General features: G+C 51.1%; 1 protein-coding gene across 1 annotated transcript; it reads left to right on the top strand.

Annotated features, from left to right (window-relative positions):
* The first annotated feature begins 3272 nt into the window (after nucleotides 1–3272).
* On the top strand, nucleotides 3273–17448 carry CCDC43 (coiled-coil domain containing 43). Its single transcript, XM_062216390.1, has 5 exons — nucleotides 3273–3520; nucleotides 8565–8652; nucleotides 12848–12983; nucleotides 14687–14745; nucleotides 15906–17448. Exons 1-5 carry the CDS (start codon nucleotides 3311–3313, stop codon nucleotides 16091–16093), a joined length of 681 nt encoding a protein of 226 aa, XP_062072374.1. The 5' UTR covers nucleotides 3273–3310; the 3' UTR covers nucleotides 16094–17448.
* Nucleotides 17449–20050: the final 2602 nt, after the last annotated feature.

The following is a 20050-nucleotide window of genomic DNA, read 5'->3' as shown; positions in this document are numbered from 1 at the left end:
TAAGCCTATGTGGCAGAAGTATGCTTGCTCTTCACTGGTACAGAGAAACCTTCCCACAGGTGGGCAAAGAGATATTGAAGCACAGAATGGAAAATTGAGAAATAGCAAAAGAAACAGACAAGCTGTTATCTAGGGAAGCAAGGGAGTGGTGCCCAGTGGTTCAAGGGAAGAAATAAGAGTGAATACTGGAAACAGTCTCCAGTGAAGAAAGCACCCTGCAGAATGGCAGGCACATGTCAAACAATGTAATACACTGTGCAGGGATGTATCCACTCAGTGCAGGAAGTCCTACACATGAGGTCACCTGCACCATCTTTACACATACTCAAGAGAAAGAAAGATCTGGCCGGCGCCGCGGCTCACTAGGCTAATCCTCCGCCTTGCGGCGCCGGCACACCGGGTTCTAGTCCCGGTCGGGGCACCGGTCCTGTCCCGGATGCCCCTCTTCCAGGCCAGCTCTCTGCTGTGGCCAGGGAGTGCAGTGGAGGACGGCCCAAGTACTTGGGTCCTGCACCCTATGGGAGACCAGGAGAAGCACCTGGCTCCTGCCATCAGATCAGCGCGGTGCGCCGACCGCAGCGCGCCAACCGCGGCGGCCATTGGAGGGTGAACCAACGGCAAAGGAAGACCTTTCTCTCTGTCTCTCTCTCACTGTCCACTCTGCCTGTCAAAAAAAAAAAAAAAAAAAAAAGAGAAAGAAAGATCAGCATCACACTCAGACATAGTGGCTACTCCTGGGGAAGGAAGAAAATATGGTTTTACTAAAAAAAAAAAAAAAAAAAAAAAAAAAAGACGCAAGGTAAAATACATTCAACAAACATCTCAACACTGGCCTGAGCATCCTCAGTGTCAACCCTCCCACCTCCCTGACACAGTCTATGCTCCTGCAAGTCCGTGTCCCCTTAGCCCACTTTTTTTTTTTTTTTTTTTTAAGATTTATTTATTTATTTGAAAGGCAGAGTTAGAGAGAGGGCAAGACAGAGAGCTCTTCCATCCACTGGTTCACTCCCCAAATGGCTGCAATGGCCAGGACTGTGCCGTGACAGAGCCAGGAGTTCAGGAGTTTCATCCGGGTCTCCCACATGGGTGCAGGGGCCCAAGTACTTGGATCATCTTCCACTGCTTCTCCCAGGTTCAGGGAGCTAGACTGGAAGTGGAATAGCCAGGACTGGAATCAGCACCCACACTGCTAACCCACTCTGCTGGCCCCCACTCCACCTTCTTTTCAAACCAAAGGTAGCAAACACTACACTGCCCTAAGATTCACTTTCTTTTGTTAACAATATATCTTGCATTTTGTTACATGTCAAGACATAAAGAGCCTCCTCATTCATTTTTAAAGCTACACAGTATTTCTTTGTATGGTCACAGTAGGCCTTCGGAACCAGTCTCCTACATACAGAATGCAGCCGGTTTCTGTCCTTTTACTACAAAAAGCATTACAGCAATGAGCATCCTCTAAATATGTCATTTTGCGCCCATGCATGGCTTATGATAGATCCAGGAGAAACGCTGCGTCTTTTTAAGAAGATCTATTTATTTACTTGAAAGTCAGAGTTACAGGGAGAGAAGGAGAGGTAGAAAGAGAGAGGTCTTCCATCTGCTGGTTCACTCCCCAGGTGGCCACAACAGCTGGAGCTGCACCGATCTCATCCGAAGCCAGGAGCTTCCTCCAGGTCTCCCATGTGGGTACAGGGGCCCAAGGACTTGGGCTATCCTCCGCTGCTTTCCCAGGCCACAGCAGAGAGCTGGATGGGAAATGGAGCAGCTGGCACCCAAACCGGCGCCCACATGGGATGCCTGCAGTGCAGGCGGTGGCTCTACCCGCTATGCCTCAGTGCTGGCCCCAACGCGGGGTCTTTCTCACATAATCCTCCAAAAGATCCTAACTTTCCTTACCAACAGGCCGACACAGCACACTATCAGCCTTCCTGATCTGAGAAGAAAACGCGGCATTTCATCGCACTTTTAACTTCTGTATCTTAAAAACGATTCATGTGACTGAGCAACGTTCCATAGTATAAAAAACCATTGTGATTTTTTCCTGTAAGGTTTGTCATTTGTCCATTCGTATGAATTTTTTTTTAAACCTTGAGCAACTGTTAGTTTGCTAATAAAACAGCCAATGAAGGCACTCTTGGTCTGGAGAGCCTGGGCTCACTTTTGGGAGAAGCCTGATGAGGCCCGAGCCACCTCTGGGTGCTGCATGGACCTTGACATCACACTGCAGCTGTGTAAGACGTCACTACGGGGGAAGCAGGTGCACAGGCCTCTGGACTATTTTTGAAACTTCCTGTGAGTCTGTATTTCTTTAAAAAGGCGGGGGCAAAATGTGACACTTTCCAGGTTTGTGGCCTCTGCTGACCCCCAACCACGACCCCGAGCCGTGAGGGCGGCAAGACAGCCGTGGCGGCCACGGAGAAACAGCGGCGACTCCTGGGGCCTCTGGACTGGTGGCACAGGCTAACTCGGGGCACACGGCGGCCACACCGTCCTTGTCTTTCCACATTTGTGCATCCCGACCTCGCCACGCTGTCACCATTTGTCTGAACCCCTCGCTGTGGGAGCTCAATACACATTTGGTGAAGGAAGGAGGCAGGCCAGGGCCCCGCCGGCCTCCGCTCCGGCTAGGGCGGCCGAGGCCCCGTCCGCCCGGCTCGGGCCCTGGCTGTCTACCTCTGCGTCCCAGTCCTCTCGTTTGAAAAAGGCGGCCCGTGGAAGCGTCTCCACCCGCGGCTGTGGGGAGGACTACGCCACTCGCTGCACGGCAGGCTCTCGGCACGGCGCCCCGCACAGCGTAGAGCAGGCGCCCCCGGGCAGGCGTTGACTACAGCGAGCCATGTCCCGAGCGCCTGCGACGTCGGGTCCTGCCAGGGCACGGCGGCAGTGCAGACCAGCGTCCGCGGCTCGCCGGCCGCCGGGAAGCGTCTCTGGAGCTGGCGATTTTAGGGACGGCGGCTCCCGCAAGCAGAAGCCGGCGGTCCCCGGCTAAGACCCGCGCGGGCGCCCGCGGGCGGGCAGCGCCGAGAGAAGGGCGAGGCGGCGGACTCGGCGTTCCAGGGCCGCAGCCCCTCTGAACGTCCCCAACCGTGAACAGGGTCTGTTAGGAACGCTCACCTTGCCAGGGCGCCGGGCGAGGTCACATGACTGCGACGCAGCCCACCCTCCCGCGCCACCTCGGGCCGCAGCGGCTCCCGCCCGGCGCGCCGGAGCAGCCGCTCCCTCCACGGGCATGCGCAGTGCGCCCGCGGCGCGGCCCGTCAGGCACTGCGGTAGACGTCCCGGGGGCTGGCAGGACCCTGACCCCAAGATGGCGGCGCCCAGCGGAGTCGGCGCGGCAGCCACCAGCAAAGACGATGGCGGAGGCGGGGGCGGCGGCTTTGGATCGTGGCTAGACGGACGGTTGGAGGCGCTGGGAGTGGACCAGGCCGTGTATGGCGCCTACATCCTTGGTGTCTTGCAGGAGGAGGAGGAGGAGGAGAAGCTTGACGCTCTGCAGGGGATCCTGTCGGCTTTCCTGGTGGGTAGCCCGGGCACGTTCCTTTAGCCTCGGGCCTTGCATCTCAAGAGCGCTGTTTGTGCTGTGCATCCCCCTTCCCCTGCCGGGGGTCCCAGAAGCTTCGTGGTCGCACCTGGACCAGGTGTACTCCTTCTCTTGAGTTCTGGGCCCCAAGGGAGAGGGGTTGCAGGTGCATAGAGAGGAGTGGGTCTGCCTTAATGTTGATAGGGTCCTCCCGGATGCCTGCGGGTAAGCTGTTCTGAAGGCGTTGAAATACCTAAATGGGAGTTTATCCACAGACGTCTCCCGACCGCTTCCATTTCTGTCCGCTTAGTGTGCAGTGTGGGGAATAAAACGCTCCTGGGATGTCTGTGCTCCCGTGCCAAAAGCCTGTAGCAATACCCTCTCGGGTCTATTTCGGAGCCAGGGTCCAAAAAAGATAGGTTGATGGCCGAGGTTTTTCATGCCCAAGCCGAACTGAAGCAAATGTTCTCGATCTTTTACTGTATTTAGCAAATGCAGAAACAACGCTGGGGAGGGGATTGTTAGGGGAAAGAAGAAGAGAGATCAGAGCTTTAAAAAAGATAAACTGGGTTCTTGGCCTCTTCGAAGCGGACTCGAGAGTTCCGAGTGTGTACTTTTAAGCTTGCTTTGTGCAGTAAGTCACCGAAGTGTGACTTTTCCAGCCTGATCTTTGCTGTCTTCATCACCCGGTCTCCCACCCCCCAACACACACGCACATTTTAGATTGGTTATTCCGGATTAGACTGGTTACAAGTACCGCCTGTAGCTGCCCAGCGCATTGTTTCCTTGTAATGACAAGCTCCAAAATTAAATTTGCTTAGGTCATCACGAAATAACTGGAGCAGCCAGAGCTGCTTCTCCCCTGGTGGTTTATAGAAGCTCCTGGAAACCAGACTGCTACTGTGAGAGCCGCCTGCCTGTCAAAGGTTTTATCCTCTCTCATGCAGGAAGTGACAGGCTGGAGAATGGGCTCATTGGTTATCCTCAGAACCTGTTTTCAAGCTGGCATTGTGGCCCAGCAAGCTAAGTTGCTGCCTGGGACACTGGCATCTCATGTGAGTGCGGGTTCGAGTCCTGGCTTTTGCACTTCAGATCCTACTCCCTGCTAATGCACCTGGGAAAGCAACGGAAGATGGCCCAGGTGCTTGGGCCCGTAACACCGACACATTTAAAAAAACAATTTTTTAAAATGTTTTCTGCCATACACTTTTCCCTACAAGATATATATCCCTATATATTCAAAGTACTTTTGGGTCCTCTTTGGTAGTCCTCAAAACTAGGTTTTTGTTTTTTAAAGGTTTATTATTTATTTGAAGCGGAGAGAGTGACACACAGAAAGAGAGGCAGGGAGGGAGGGAGATGGCTTCCATCTGCTGGTTTACTCCCCAAATGGCTGCAGTGGCTGCAGCTGGGCCAGGCCGAAGCCAGGCGCTCCATCTGCGTCTCCCACGTAGAGCCATCACCTGCTGTGCACCAGCAGGAAGCTGGAGTGAGGAGCCAGGTGGGTGTTGATCCCAGGTCCATGTGAGTTGGGGACGTCTTAGCCACTAGGGCACATGCCCAGCCCCAGGAAAAATCTTCTCAAATCCCAGTGTATTTTGCGGAGGGAGGGGGCATGTGCTAGGACCGTGTCACTTACCCTTGGTGGAAGCACGGTTCATGGGTTGGGCACATGGCTGAAACACGACACCGGTGCAGCTGTCCCAGATCTGTCTGGCGAGCACCCTCGGAGCGTCCCAGAGCCTGCTCTCGCCTGTAGGTGGGACAGTTTCAATGAGCCTTGTGAGGCAGCGTGGAAGGCACACTGGAGTAAATTCTTTCCTTGGACACTGACATTTCAAATGACAAGGAGAAAAAGTCAGAACCAACCTACTTAAGGTACTTTTATTTCCAGCTGGGAAGTTTCTCAAGACTCCATGAAGGAGTTGTTAAAATAGCTCCAGGGGCTGGCACTGTGGTATAGCGGGTAAAGCCACCGCCTGCAGTGCCGGCATCCCATATGGGTGCCTGTTCTAGTCCCAGCTGCTCCTCTTCCGATCCAGCTCTCTGCTATGGCCTGGGAAAGCAGTAGAAGATGGCCTAAGTGCTTGGGCCCCTGCACCTGCATGGGAGACCTGGAAGAAGCTCCTGGATCCTGGCTTTGGATCAGCACAGCTCCAGCTGCTGTGGCCATCTGGGGAGTGAACCAGTGGATGGAAGACCTCTCTCTCTCTCTGCCTCTGCCTCTCTGTAGCTCTGCCTTTCAGATAAATAAATGAATCTTTAAATAAATAAAACAAAATAGCTTCAGTGCTCCCTTGGTACCAGCTCCGTGACCGGTGCTGTTCATAGTGTCATTCCTTTAGCTGTGTATCTGTTAAAGAGACACACGAGTTTGCCTTGAGTCTTGCTACTTTCATGGTGGAAGAGGCAGTAATTTGTTTATTTATTTTTAAGATTTACTTTATTTATTTGAAAGGCAGAGTTACAGAGAGAGGTAGAGACAGAGAGAGAGGTCTTCCATCTGCTGGTTCACTCCCTAGATGGCCGCAACGGCCAGAGCTGCGCTGACCTGTAGCCAGGAGTCAGGAGCTTCTTCCTGGTCTCCCACGCAGGTGCAGGGGCCCAAGGACTTGGGCCATCTTCTACTGCTTTCCCAGGCCACAGCAGAGAGCTGGATCAGAAGAGAAGCAGCCAGGACTAGAACTGGCATTCATATGGGATGCTGGTGCTGCAGGCTAGGGCCTTAACCCACTCTGCCACAGCGCCAGCCCCGAGATGATGTCATTTTAAACGATGAATCCCTCCCCCCATCCTATTTGCATGCTGTGTTTAATTTTCTAATGGTTTCCCCAACCCCTTCTAGTTACAAATGGACTCTGGGAAAAATTGGCCAGGAATTAAATGGTGAGGCACAGGTCCTGTCCTTGAAAACCGCTGGGCAGCATCTTTCCCGAACAAAAAGGGCCAGTGGGTGTGGTATACATTGGACATAACTCAAAGAGCTGCTTTAAAAAAAAGATTTATTTATTTATTTGAAAGTGTTACACAGCGAGAGAAGGAGAGGCAAAGAGAGGGAGAGAGAGAGGTCTTCCATCTGCTAGTTCACTCCCAAATTGGCCACAACAGCCAGAGCTGTGCTGATCTGAAGCCAAGAGCCTAGAGCTTCTTCCGGGTCTCCCACTTGGGTACAGGGGCCCAATCACTTAGGCCATCTTCTACTGCTCTCCCAGGCCATAGCAGAGAGCTGGATCAGAAGAGGAGCAGCTGGGACTTGAACTGGTGCCCATATGGGTTGCCGACACTACAGGTGGAAGCTTAGCACTCTGCGCCACAGTGCCAGCCCCTAGTCCTTTTTTCTTCTTCTTTTGCTTTTCTTGCTGTGGGGAGGGACAGGGTGGTGGCCGTGAATTGTTGGTTTTCTGGACCAGAGAAGTTCTGTGTGTCAGCACATAGGCTAAAGCTGCGCACGGTGGAGGAAGGAGTCCCGTGGTGAGTGCGGAATGATGGCAGCTACCCTGAGTCCGTGCTCTGACTCGCCCCTTTTCTTCAGGAGCTGGTGCGACGGCTAAGAACACGGGCTTGGGGCCCGGCTGCCTGTTTAGACCATCCTCATTGTGTGACCTGGGCAAGTCACTTAGCCTGTGTGCTTTGGTTTCCTCACTGTTGACTAGAGTAGTAACATGGTACTTCATGGGGTTGCTTTAAGAATTAAGAGCACACATATAAAGTTTTTACAACAGTGCCTGGTGCGTGGTATGTGCTTAATGTGAATTCTTATATATGTATATATTTGAAAGGCCAGGTGACAGAGAAGAAGGAGAGGTAGAGGAAGAGATCTTCCATCCACTAGTTCATTCCCCAGATGGCCGCAATGGCTGGGGCTGGAACTGGGTTGGAAGCAGAGCAGCTGGAACTCGAACCAGTGCTCCCAGATGGGATGCCCATGTTACAAGTGGTGGTTTAACTCACTACCCTTCGGCACTGGCCCCAGATGTGAACCTGATAGCCTGTCCTGAGGGGCAGAATGTGAAGGGGGTCAAGACAGCTTAACAAAGATGGAAGGAAAATACCCATTAAAAATAAAAAAGATCATTTATTTGCCTGAAAGTCAGAGTAAGGAGCGGGAGAGACAGAGTTCTTCGTCTGCTGGTTTGCTTCCTAGACAGCCGCGTCTGCTGGGTCTGGCTCAGGCCGACACGAGCCGGCTCCTATATGGCTCCTATACGGCTCCTATACGGCTCCTATATGGCTCCTATATGGGATACTGGTGTCACAGACTTTACCTACTGCAGCACAACACAGGCCCGTACTTTGATGCCTTTTCTTTGTCAGGAAGGGTAGACACTTTATATATGTTTTCATGTATCCTCACTAAATCCTGGGACGTTATGAAGCTCAGAAAGTTGAGTTGCTCGTAGATCTTGAATTGACCTTCAGTGGGATTCCCCAGAGCAGGTGGGACTCTGCGCCCCTGGAGCTGGGCAGGAGGTGGTGGGTCTGAGGCTGGGGTTGTTTCTGTACCCAGAAGAGGCACCGTCTCCATGCCGCGGCTTCCAGGCCTTTGCTGGTTTCTTCTCATCTTCAGGACAGCTGTGCCCGTCTCATGGACTTTTGTTCGGTTGCCTTTTTTTTTTTTTTTTTTTTTGGTAAAGATTTATGTGCTTATTTGAAAGAGCAACAGAGAGAGGGGGAAGAGGCAGAGAGAGAGAAGGGGAGAGGGAGAGAGAGAGAGATGTGAATTTCCCATCCAAGGGTTTACTTTCCAATGGTCACAACAGCCAGGGCTGGGCCAGGTGAAGCCAGGAGCCGGGAGCTCCTACCCTCGTTTCTCATATGGGTGACAGGGCCCCAGCACTGGGGCCATCCTCCACTGCCCTCCCAGGAGCGTTAGTGGGAGCTGGGTCAGAAGTGGAGCAGCTGGGATTTGACCCATTGCTCAGGTATGGCATCCCAGTGTCCCATGCAGCAGCTTAACCCATTGCGCCACAGTGGTGGCCCCATGTTGCTCCTGTTTTTGAAAGTTCTTTCAGGAAATTAATTGGCCTACTTTTCCAACTAGGAAGAAGATTCGCTTCTTGATGTCTGCAAGGAAATTGTGGAACGGTGGTCGGAATCTCAAAGTGTCGTCACCAAAGTGAAAAAAGAAGGTAGGGTTGGCACTTCCCCGCGTAGCCTCCAGGGCCTTTTCCAAAAGCCTCATCAGTATGCTGCTAGGGAGACAGTTTTTCATTTCCTTTCTTGGATCCTCATTTTCCTTGATCTAATTTTTAAAGTGATATTTCTTTTTCTTAATTTGGAAAGCGGAGTGAGACAGACAGATCTTCCACGTGCTCGTTCACTCCCCAAATGCCCGCAGCAGCTGGGCTGGGTCTGCTTGAAGCCGGGAGCCTGGAACTCCCAGGTGGGCAGCAGGGGCCTCAGGACTTGAGCCATCACCTGCTGACGCCCAGGGTGTACCTCAGCAGAAAACCAGAATCAGTTCTGAAGCCGGGACTTGAACCCAGACACTCCAGTGTGGGGTGCGGGTGTCCCAAGTATACCTTCACTATCACTCCAAATGCCCCTCCCGATGGAGTGTGCAGTGGCCCAGGCCTGCAAGTGGGCTCCAGCTCTGTGTGGACATTGATGTCCTTTTCAGTAACCACAGTAACCTTGTGGTTCATCCTTTTCCTCGTCATCCTCTTGGCTGTGCCACCAGTGAATTTGCTCTGTAGCTGTGAGTAGGAGGCCAACTATTCTCCCCCACCTTTCTTTTATTTTGATATTCCACAGATTTTTGTTGACTAAGCATACATTATAAATGATACTTATTTTTCAAAAGCTGTGATTTTGTAATGTTTTCATCAAAAAGAAATGTTGAATGCTTGAGATATGTTAACCCTGATGGAGATTATACAATATAAAAACATATGGTATCCCCTAAAATATGTACAGGTTTTTTTGTATCTGTTAAAATAGCTAGGGGCCAGTGTTGTAGCATGGCAGGTAAAGTTTCCACCTGCAGTGTTGGCATCCCATGTGGGTCCCAGCTGCTCCACTTCCTATCCAGCTCCCTGCTAATCTGCTGGGAAAGCAGTAGAAGATGACCCAAGTACTTGGGCCCCTGCACTCATGTGGGAGACCCAGAAGAAGCTCCTGGCTTCTGGCTTCAGTCTGGCCCAGCGCTAGCTGCTGTGGCCATTTGGGGAGTGAACCAGTAGATGGAAGACCACTCTCTCATCCTCTCTGTCTCTCTGTAACTGTGCCTTTCAAATAAAAAAAAAAAAAACTTAAAAAAATGTTTTTAGTTAAAAAAAATCTGTGGTTACTAAGATAAAACATCTTGAATATTACTAGGATTATAGAAGAAGTTAAAGGAAATAGGCCGGCGCCGCAGCTCAATAGGCTAATCCTCCGCCTGCGGCGCTGGCACACCAGGTTCTAGTCCTGGTTGGGGCGCCAGATTCTGTCCCGGTTGCCCCTCTTCCAGGCCAGCTCTGCTGTGGTGCAGGAGTGCAGTGGAGGATGGCCCAAGTCCTTGGGCCCTGTACCTGCATGGGAGACCAGGATAAGCACCTGGCTCCTGGCTTCGGATCAGCGCGGGCTATGTCTCTCTCTCTCACTGTCCACTCTGCCTGTCAAAAAAAAAAAAAAAAAAAGAGGAATAATTTTTTTTTTGACAGGCAGAGTTAGTGAGAGAAAGACAGAGAAAGGTCTTCCTTCCATTGGTTCACCCCCCAAATGGCTGCTACGGCTGGCGCACTGCGCCAATCTGAAGCCAGGAGCCAGGTGCCTCTCCTGGTCTCCCATGCTGGTGCAGGGCCCAAGCACTTGGGCCTTCCTCCACTGCCTTCCCGGGCCACAGCAGAGAGCTGGACTGGAAGAGGAGCAACTGGGACAGAATCCGGCGCTCTGACTGGGACTAGAACCTGGTGTGCTGGCGCCGCAGGCGGAGGATTAGCCAAGTGAGCCGTGGCGCCGGCCTAAAGGAAATACTTTTTAAAATGCATTAAAAATAAGACAAATAAGGAAAGCATAAAGAGGAGGGTATCTTGGAGAGATCCTCTCCCACCTTTTTCATGTTCTCATTTCTTTTTTATTCTTTTTATTTTTTTTAAGGTTTATTTATTTATTTGAAAGGTAGAGTTAGAGAAAGAGAGATCTTCCATCTGCTGGTTCACTCCCCAAATGGCCACAATGGCTGGAGCTGCGCTGATCCAAAGCCAGGAGCCAGGAGCATCTTTTGGGTCTCTCATGTGGGTTCAGGGGCCCAAGGACTTGGGCCATCTGCTTTCCCAGGCCATAGCAGAGAGCTGGATTGGAAGTGGAACAGCCGGGACTTGAACCAGCACCCATATGGAATACCAGCACTGAAGGTAGCAGCTTTACCCACTATGCCACAATGCTGGCCCTTCATGTTCTCATTTCATAGCACAAATTATAATTGAGATTTTGAGAGTAGCGGGTGTTCAGCCAGCGGTTAAGACCCCCATGTCCCACACGAGAGTGTCTGGGTTCGATTCCAGCTCTGGCTCCTAACTCCAGCTTCTACCATGCAGACCTTGAGAGGCAGGGACGCTGGCTCAAGTAACTGGGTTTCTGCCAGCCCCAGGGGAGACCTGGATTGTGTCCTGGCTCCTGGCTATTGCAGGCTTTTGGGAAGTGAACCAGCAGATGGGACTTTATACTCTCTCTCTGTCCCAAATAAGTAACAAGGGATTTTTTTTTTTAATTAAAAAATAAAGGAGAAGGGAAATAGAATAATGTACTCACTGTTAGGGTGGTAAATCAAAGCAGAAAACTCAGATAATAAAAGCCAAGTTCGCAAAGAATCTGGTCAACACTCTGCACTGTTGGTTCTCAGCTGTGTCTGGACAGTAGAATCACTTGACATGCTTGGGTTAGGGCCCAGGCACTGGTATTTAAAATTCTATTTTTATTTTATTTGGAAGACAGGGAGAGAGATATATCAATCAATCTATCCTCTGATTCAATTCCCAAATGCCTGCAACAGCCAGGACTGGACCAGGCCAAAGCTGGGAGCCCGTGACTTATTCCAAGTCTCCCACATGGTTGGTGGTAAGAACCCAAGTACTTGAGCCATCACCTGCTTCCTCCCATGGTGGCTGGAATTGGGGCAGAGCTGGGACTCCAGCCACGGCGCTCTGATTTTGGATGTGGGTGTCCCAAGTGGCATCTATTTAAAAAAATTATTTATTTATTTGAAAGTGTTACAGAGTTACAGAGGCAGAGAGAGAGAGAAAGAGAGAGAGGTCTCCTACCCACTGGGTCACTCCCCACATGGCTGCAATGGCCGGAGCTGGGTGGTATATCAACACTGCAGGTGGAGGCTTAGCCTACTACGCCACAGCTCCGGCCCCCAAAATATTCTTTTTTTTATTTATTTTTTATTTTTTTATTTTTGACAGGCAGAGTGGACAGTGAGAGAGAGACAGAGAGAAAGGTCTTCCTCTGCCGTTGGTTCACCCTCCAATGGCCGCTGTGCTGCAGTCAGCGCACACGCTGATCCGAAGGCAGGAGCCAGGTGCTTATCCTGGTCTCCCATGCGGGTGCAGGCCCAAGGACTTGGGCCATCCTCCTCTGCACTCCCGAGCCATAGCAGAGAGCTGGCCTGAAAGAGGGGCAACCGGGACTAGAACCCGGTGTGCCAGCGCCACTAGGTGGAGGATTAGCCTGTTGAGCCACGGCGCCGGCTTTTTTTTTTTTTTTTTTTTTTTTGACAGGCAGAGTGGACAGTGAGAGAGAGAGAGAGAGAGAGAGAGAAAGGTCTTCCTTTTCGGTTGGTTCACCCCCTAATGCCACTGTGGCCGGCGCACCGCGCTGATCTGAAGCCAGGAGCCAGGTGCTTCTCCCGGTCTCCCATGCGGGTGCAGGGCCCAAGCACCTGGGCCATCCTCCACTGCCTTCCCGGGCCACAGCAGAGAGCTGGCCTGGAAGAGGAGCAACTGGGACTAGAACCTGGTGTGCCGGCGCCACAGGCGGAGGATTAGCCCAGTGAGCCGCAGCGCTGGCCCCGAAATATTCTTAATCTAGGGATCTCACTTGGCACAATTTAACATTCTAGATCTCTTTTTTCGGTTTCTGGGATTAGAGGGGAGAAAGTTGCAAGTCTGGAGGCTTAAGGTGTTGTGATTGCGATATAGTGGAACTGCCGTGTACAGGAGAGTTAAACTCAGGGCTGCTGGGACTGAAGTGGACGCAAGACCTGAGAGCTGTGTCCTGTGCACCCCAGGGCTCTGAGTCAGCAGGTGCTGGTGTCTAGTCCACGTGCTGTCTGGAGACGGTGTGGTGAGCTTGTTGTCTCTAACACAGCTGTGGTCTGTCTCTCGCACCACCTCCCAGATGAGGTCCAGGCCATTGCCACCCTAATTGAGAAGCAGGCGCAGATCGTGGTGAAACCCAGGATGGTGTCGGAAGAGGCCAAGCAGAGGAAAGCCGCCCTCCTGGCGCAGTACGCCGACGTGACCGACGAGGAGGAATATCCTTCCTGGGTCTCCGCCCCGGTCCCCGCAGTGCGGCCCAGAAACATGTGCAGTGGTGACCTCTGGGGAGCTGCCTGCGCCCTCTGCCATGGCAGGGGTCTGTGTCCCTGTGTGAGAATGAGAAATGCCGTTGGAATATCGATAGGGGACTTAGGCTGTTTCTGATGCATGATCAATATATCCCTGAAAACTTCAGGGTAAAGCCAGCGATGAGATAGCGCTGTGATTCCTTGTGCTTGTATCACACTCTGCTTTTTCTTTTGCTTTTTTTAAAAATTCTTTTAAAGATTTTATTTATTTATTTGAAAGTCCGAAATACAGAGAGGGAGAGAGGGAGAGAAAGATCTTCCATCTGCTGGTTCATTCCCCAAATGGCCGTGACGGCCAGGAACTTCATCTGGGTCTCCCATGTAGGTGCAGGGACCCAAGTACCTAGGCCATCCTGCTCTGCTTTTCCAGGCCCACAGCAGGGAGCTGGATTGGAAGTGGAGTAGCCAGGAGTTGAACTGGTGCCTGTATGGGGTGCTGGCACGGCAGGCGGATGCTTCACCTTCTGAGCCACAGCGACGCCCCGACACTTTTCTATACTGTGTGCTATCACATATATAGTCCATTTTTATATTCTTTCCTGGATAAAAAGGAAACTGAAGGCACCAAGAAATGAGTAAGTGATCAGAGACATTCAGAGAATTAGTGGCAAAACTAGGACTAGAACCTGGATATTTTTGGGTGAGGCATTCCCTAAATTTGGAGCAATTACATTTAATTTTTTTTTTAATGTGACTACGTAGTTAAAACGAAGGCTGGGGCCAGCACTGTGGTGCAGTAAGTTAATCCTCCACCTGCAGCGCTGGCATCCCATATGGGTGCCCGTTCTAGTCCTGGCTGCTCCTCTTCCGATCCAGCTCTCTGCTGTAGTTGGGAAAGCAGTGGAAGATGGCCCAAGTCCTTGGGCCCCTGCACCCACGTGGAAGACCCAGAAGAAGCACCTGGCTCCTGGCTTTGGATTGGCTCAGCTCCGGCCATTGTGACTATCTGGGGAGTGAACCAGCAGATGGAAGACCTTTCTCTCTGTCTCTCTCTTTCACTGTCTGTAACTCTGCCTCTCAAATAAATAAATAAAATCTTTAAAAACAAACCAAAAAAGGAAGGCTGAACCCCCTAGGCAACACTGTAATAAATCTGGAATCTGAGTGGGAACTATGCATAAAGACAGCGTGACTAGTACAGGTGGCTTTAGTTCCCCATGGATTTGAAATGATTATTTAGGAAATAGTAAGTTTACTGATTGTACTTGAGTGGAGTATGTGGCATGTTATGCAATGGCTGTCATCCCAGAAACGTCCGCTGTTTCATACTCCCTTAGAAAAGATTCTTGGGCTCTTTGCGGCGAGTTTCTCTTAGTTTTTTCCTCCTGGCTTTTCTTGTTGGGGTTGACAGAGCCGTGGTTCCCAGGGGGTTCTGGGAGCCACACTTTGTCCTCTCGCCATCCCTAGTCTTTCGGGTAATGTGGGAATCTACCCGCGCCAGCAGTGACCTTACAGAAGCTCTGAGCTCCCCTGAGTTGGGTTTCCCCAGCGGACCCTCCTGGTGTGCCGCACGCCCTGGCAGTGCGCTTCCTGCACTGGTGTGCCGGGGTCTCCTGGAGCTGGGTTGGGCTTGCCGCCTCCATTTTCCACTTGGCCTTAACCTCACTCACCGAAAGCGATGGGAAGGATGACTCCGGCGCTGCCTCGGTGAACATCGGTTCTGACAGATGTATCCTCCTCCGTGTCCCTCCCCGCGTGTCCCCCACGGAGCCCCAGAGGAGCGCGTTTTCTCTTGCTCTCGTCGCTGAGGGCGGCCCTTACTTCCAGAAACTCGGGTCCTGCCGGCACTGGGAGCCCCGTGCCTAGGACACTGCGTAGTCAGTCTAGCAAGAGCTTTCTCAAAGAAACAGCCTACGAGGCCCCGGGAAGGGATTAGCGTGGAGAAGGACTTGGAGGGAAGCAAGGCTCCCAGCTCCCTGTATGCAGCTGGGAGCTGACAGCACTGTGCTGCTAAGTACTGTTGACGTGTTGTCTTTGTTCTCCGAAACCTACCGTGCTGAGGAAGGGCCCTCAGGGCGACGCCTCATGGGGAGGGGCTCCCTCGGAGGGCTGCAGGTCACAGCCGTTGCAGGGGGGGGAGTCCGGGGGGTTCTCGGAGAGGAGGCGGCTTGGTGGGAGACGCGCTCGGTGTAAGGCAACGGAGGGACGAAGTCGTGCTTCAGGAGCAGAGAGGAGCCCCTCGGACACGAACGAGTTGTGGTGTTGAAGTTTCCAGAAATGAGGGCTCCGGAGTTTTCTAGCTGTTGTTAAACTTAGCTCATATCTCAGAAATGCAGCGTTCTGGCTGTTAGAACGTGATTTCATGTAGGCTTCAGCGTAGAAGCACCTTGATGGTTTAGTAAGGTTCAAACGGTGTACAGGTGCCAGGTGCGTGAGCGTTTTGCCGGTTGCGGGCTCCGTTCCCTGTAGCCAGCCCAGGTGCCAGGTGCGTGAGCGTTTTGCCGGTTGCGGGCTCCGTTCCCTGTAGCCAGCTCAGGTGCCAGGTGCGTGAGCGTTTTGCCGGTTGCGGCGCTCCGTTCCCTGTAGCCAGCCCAGATGCCTCAGCAGTGTGTTGCTGTTGAGTGACAGCATGCTTACTCTAGAACGAGATTTCATTTTGATAAAATATTTTAAAATTCAGGGTTAGTTAAGTCTGACGGATTTTTATTTGGAGGGACCTTTGAGGATGTCTCTAATGGCAGCTTTAAGGTTTCCCAGTAGGTCAAAAATAAATATCATAAGGATTTCTTCTTTTGAAGACCAGGCAGAGAGGGCCCTTGGGACTGGGCGGTGAGAGGGCAGCCAGGATGAGCCGAGTCGCCGGGCGCTGATCCCTTAACTCACCTGTAGCCCTGTTCCGCAACACCAATGTGGAAGACGTCCTCAACGCCCGCCGCCTGGAGCGAGACTCGCTGCGGGATGAGTCCCAGAGGAAGAAGGAACAGGACAGGCTGCAGAGGGAGAGGGACAAACTGGCCAAGCAGGAGCGCAAGGAGAAAGAGAAGAAGCGGACACAGAGAGGAGAGCGGAAGCGATAGCCTCGGCCGGCACTCTTCCCCGTGCACTGCGCAGAGGGAGAGCGGCTGCGCGCGCGGATTCCAGAGACGCGAGTTCGTTGCCCAGTGGTTTCCCAAGGCTTTTCTCCCTCTGTTCACGTGGGCACGAGGCAAATCGCGGTCACCTCTCATTGCAACACGTGCCATGTTTCGGTGGTGTGGGCAGTCGCGTTATCACAGTTGATGTCTGTACCAAAGATCTGGAGTAGAGACAGCTTTTCTATTTTAATCCTGAAATCCTGTGCTCCTTTGGGCCACTTTAAAGTCTTCCTTCACCTTGGATAAATGGCAGGAGGTTCCGGGAAGCTCAGGGTTGCGGTTTGCATCCTGAAGGAGCAGGCTCATGGGCGCTCCTTCCCTGGATGAAAGGTGGGAGTGAGCGCAGGCAGCCTACACCCCTAAACATGAAACAGCGAACGGAGAGCCCCACCTGGATCCAGGCGTTAGGATACATGGCAGGAAACTAGGAAAATGGAAATTACTTGGAGAATTAAAAAAAAAAACAAACTGGTTTCAGCCTATGGAAGAAAACTTTTTCCTACGAGACAGCTGCATATTTTTCCTCACTAGGCTGTGACTTTGTTCTACAAGGATGTGTCAGTACTGGGTGCACGGATATCATTGCTACCAGATTCATTTTGTTCTAATCATGAATGCCCTCGAGTGCTGGGTAGAGAATTTCAGATCCAGTAATTCCTGGTGTAGAGAAGCTGGGGGAATTGCCCTTTTAAGGAAAAAACACTGGAAATGTCTGTTAGCACAAGGATGTTACGAGTGGACACAGCAGGTGCTCATGACGCTTGCTGAGTGAGTGAGAGAGGCTGGGAGGCAGCAGGAGCAGGAACCCCCGCTTCCACGATCGGCCTGAACCCCACACGCACCCTGCTCAGCTCGGCTTTCAGCGAGCAGACTGCGGAGAAGCCTGGAGACCACGACTTCTCCGTGAGACAAAGTAGACATTTTATACCGGGCTCAGCACACTGCCACCCACAGGCTCAATTTGGCTCAGTCAGATTTTGTATGGTTTAAACTAAAAAATGGAGTTTACATTTTTAAAGGGTTTCAGAAGAAAGAATGCATGACAGACCATATGTGGCCCATAAGATCTAAACTGTTTACCGTCTGGCCCTTTAGAGAAAAAGTTTGTTGACTTCTGTTTTATATCATTAACTATGAGAGTAACAAAATCTTACCTTTGTGCAGAAGGTAAAAAAAAAAAAAGCATGGTTAAAGAAAAGGAGATGTGTTACCTCTTAAATCACTCCTATAACCGTGGCATTGAAAAAATAATTTTTAAAACCCACCTTTTTTTAAAAAAATAAACTAATTTTAAGTCATCACCTTCTGTCTTATTCTGATTCTTTCTAGCTACCTATGGAAAGTCTGAGGATAGTCCCTTCAGTATGGGTGTTCGATCTGTGTTATTTGAAAGGCACAATGACAGAGGGAGAGATGGAGACAGGGATTTCCATCCCCCAGTTCACTCATGCCTGTGAGAGCTGGGGCTGGACCAGGCTGAAGCCGAGTCAGGAACTGCGTGCTGGTCTCCTGCGTGGGTGCATGGACTCAGGTGCCTTCCAGGCGCAGAAGCCGGGAGCTAGGTGGGACTTAGTCCCAGACATGTGGGTGTTCCGAGCCACAGCCTAACCAGCCGCACCTCTTGGGCTTTGATTTGATTAGCCCTGAAGCCTATGTTAGTGGAACCTCTTTTCCTTGGAATCCAATACGTTCTCTTTTTTCTTTTTGTGAAGTAGGAATTAGGAGATCAGAAGGATTGCTGTGGTTTTGGGGGCATCAGTAAATTGGCTTTGAAGTAACAGAGAAATATTAGTCCTTTGTATGGTAGCCACAGGCTATGGGTATGGGTGGTATATGATAGAGTTTTTAATTCAGGAACTCTTATTTTGGGATTTTAGTTTGTTCGCACCTTCATTTTGGTGTCTGAAGTAGTTAGGTTTTATTCATGGACCCTGAAAGGGTACTCACTCCAGATTTCCTTTTGGCACTCTACATGTCAGTTAAGTGTACGCTCTCAAACCAGGGCTGTTTAAACCGAAAAATCATCTCGTTAGGCTTTGAGTAAAGTTACCCTCTGAACTCAGCTGCTAATCAGCGCTTTATGTATGAACTGTTTAACGTTCCAGGGATGGCACTTAGCCTGGTGGCTAAGCTGCTGGCCAGGACGCCTGCATCCCGCATCACAGTGCCTGGGTTTGCGCCCAGCTCCGGCTCCGAATGCCAGCTCTCTGGTGATGTGAACCCTGGGAGGCAGCAGTGGTGGCTCACGTGGCTGGGTTTCTGCCCCTCAGGTGGGAGATCTGGATTGAGTTTCTGGCTCCTAGTGGCTGATGAGGCATCTGGGGGCACTCCTAGCAGATGGGAGCTCTCTCACTTGCTTGTCTCTCAAAAAAAATTTTTTTTAAAAATATTTCTAAGGACAAATAACTATTTTATATGCTAAGACTGAGTTTTATGGGGCTGGGGCTGTGGCGTAGCAGGTAAAGCCACCGCCTGCAGTACCAGCATCTCATATGGGTGCTGGTTTGAGTCCCAGCTGCTCCACTTCCAATCCAGCTCTGCTATGGCCTGAGAAGGCAGTAGAGGATGGCCCAAGTCCTTGGGCCTCTGCACCCACGTGGGAGACCCAGAGGATGCTCCTGGCTCCTGGCTTTGAATCAGCTCAGCTCCAGCTGTTGTGGCCATCTGGGGAGTGAACCATTGGATGGAAGACCTCTCTCTCTGTCTCTCTCTCCCTCTGCCTCTCTGTAACTCTGCCTTTCAAATAAATAAATCTTTTTTTTTTAAGTGAGTTTTAGGCCAAATTTGGATTTTCAGTCGTAACATTAATTCCCAGTCGTCTAAAACTTTATAGTAGCAGATTGTTCAAGTGGAAAGGACAGTGATGGAATAATTTTCAAATATCTTTACATACATATTACTTTTTCTATTAAATGAGTACACCAAATTCTTTTGTAGTACAAATGGTTACATTTCATTGCAATTAAAAAAAAAATTTATTTGAAAGGCAGAGTTAGAGATCTTCCATCCGCTGATTCACTCCCCAAACAGCCACAGTGGCTGGAGCTGAGCTGATCAGAAGCCAGGAGCCACATGTGGGTCTTCCCCAGGGATGCAGGGACTCAAGTACTTGGGCCATTTTCTGTTGCTTTTCCAGGCGCTTTAGCAGAGTTGAGTCGGAAGTGGAGCAGCCAGGACTCGATCTGATGGCCATTTGGGATGTTGGTGCTGCAAACAGTGGCTTAACCTGCTGCACCACAGCGCCCCTCATTACAGCTTTTGTGATAACTTCAAAATGTTTCCATGGGTTGTAATTTAGTACAATAAGAACCATCTGTCAGAGGATATACCATAGATAGGGACAATCAACTAATTTAATTACCTGCTGAGGGACATGATTGATCAGCAAGATTTCAAAGAAATTTTGTGTTTGGTTTTATTTAATGGACTTGGTGTTTTAAAATTTTAATTTTCATTGTATTTGAATGGCAGAGAGAGAGAGAGAGACAAAGGTCTTTCATGAAATGCCTGCAGCAGCTAAGGCTGGGCCAGGCCAAAGCCAAGAGCCCAGATCTCCCTCTTGAATGGCACTTGAGCTGTCTTCTGCTGCTTTAGCCGTTACAGCAGGCAATGGATTGGAAAGCAGAGTAGACAGGACTTGAACCAGACACTTCAACATGGGATGCAGGTGTTCTGAACGATGACTGAACAGTTGAGCCAGACACCTGCCCCTGGACTGGTGTTTTATGTAAAGCTTCCTCAGAAATTTTATTTTTTAAAAAAGGTTTTGGCCAACGCCGTGGCTCACTAGGCTAATCCTCCGCCTGTGACGCCAGCACCCCGGGTTCTAGTCCCGGTTGGGGCGCCGGTTCTGTCCCGGTTGCTCCTCTTCCAGTCCAGCTCTCTGCTGTGACCCGGGAG

Source organism: Lepus europaeus, chromosome 18 (genome assembly GCF_033115175.1).
Source record: "Lepus europaeus isolate LE1 chromosome 18, mLepTim1.pri, whole genome shotgun sequence".
NCBI classification, from domain to species: domain Eukaryota; kingdom Metazoa; phylum Chordata; class Mammalia; order Lagomorpha; family Leporidae; genus Lepus; species Lepus europaeus.
Note: the sequence above shows the minus strand (reverse complement) of the source record. Positions and strands in the feature narration are given on the sequence as shown.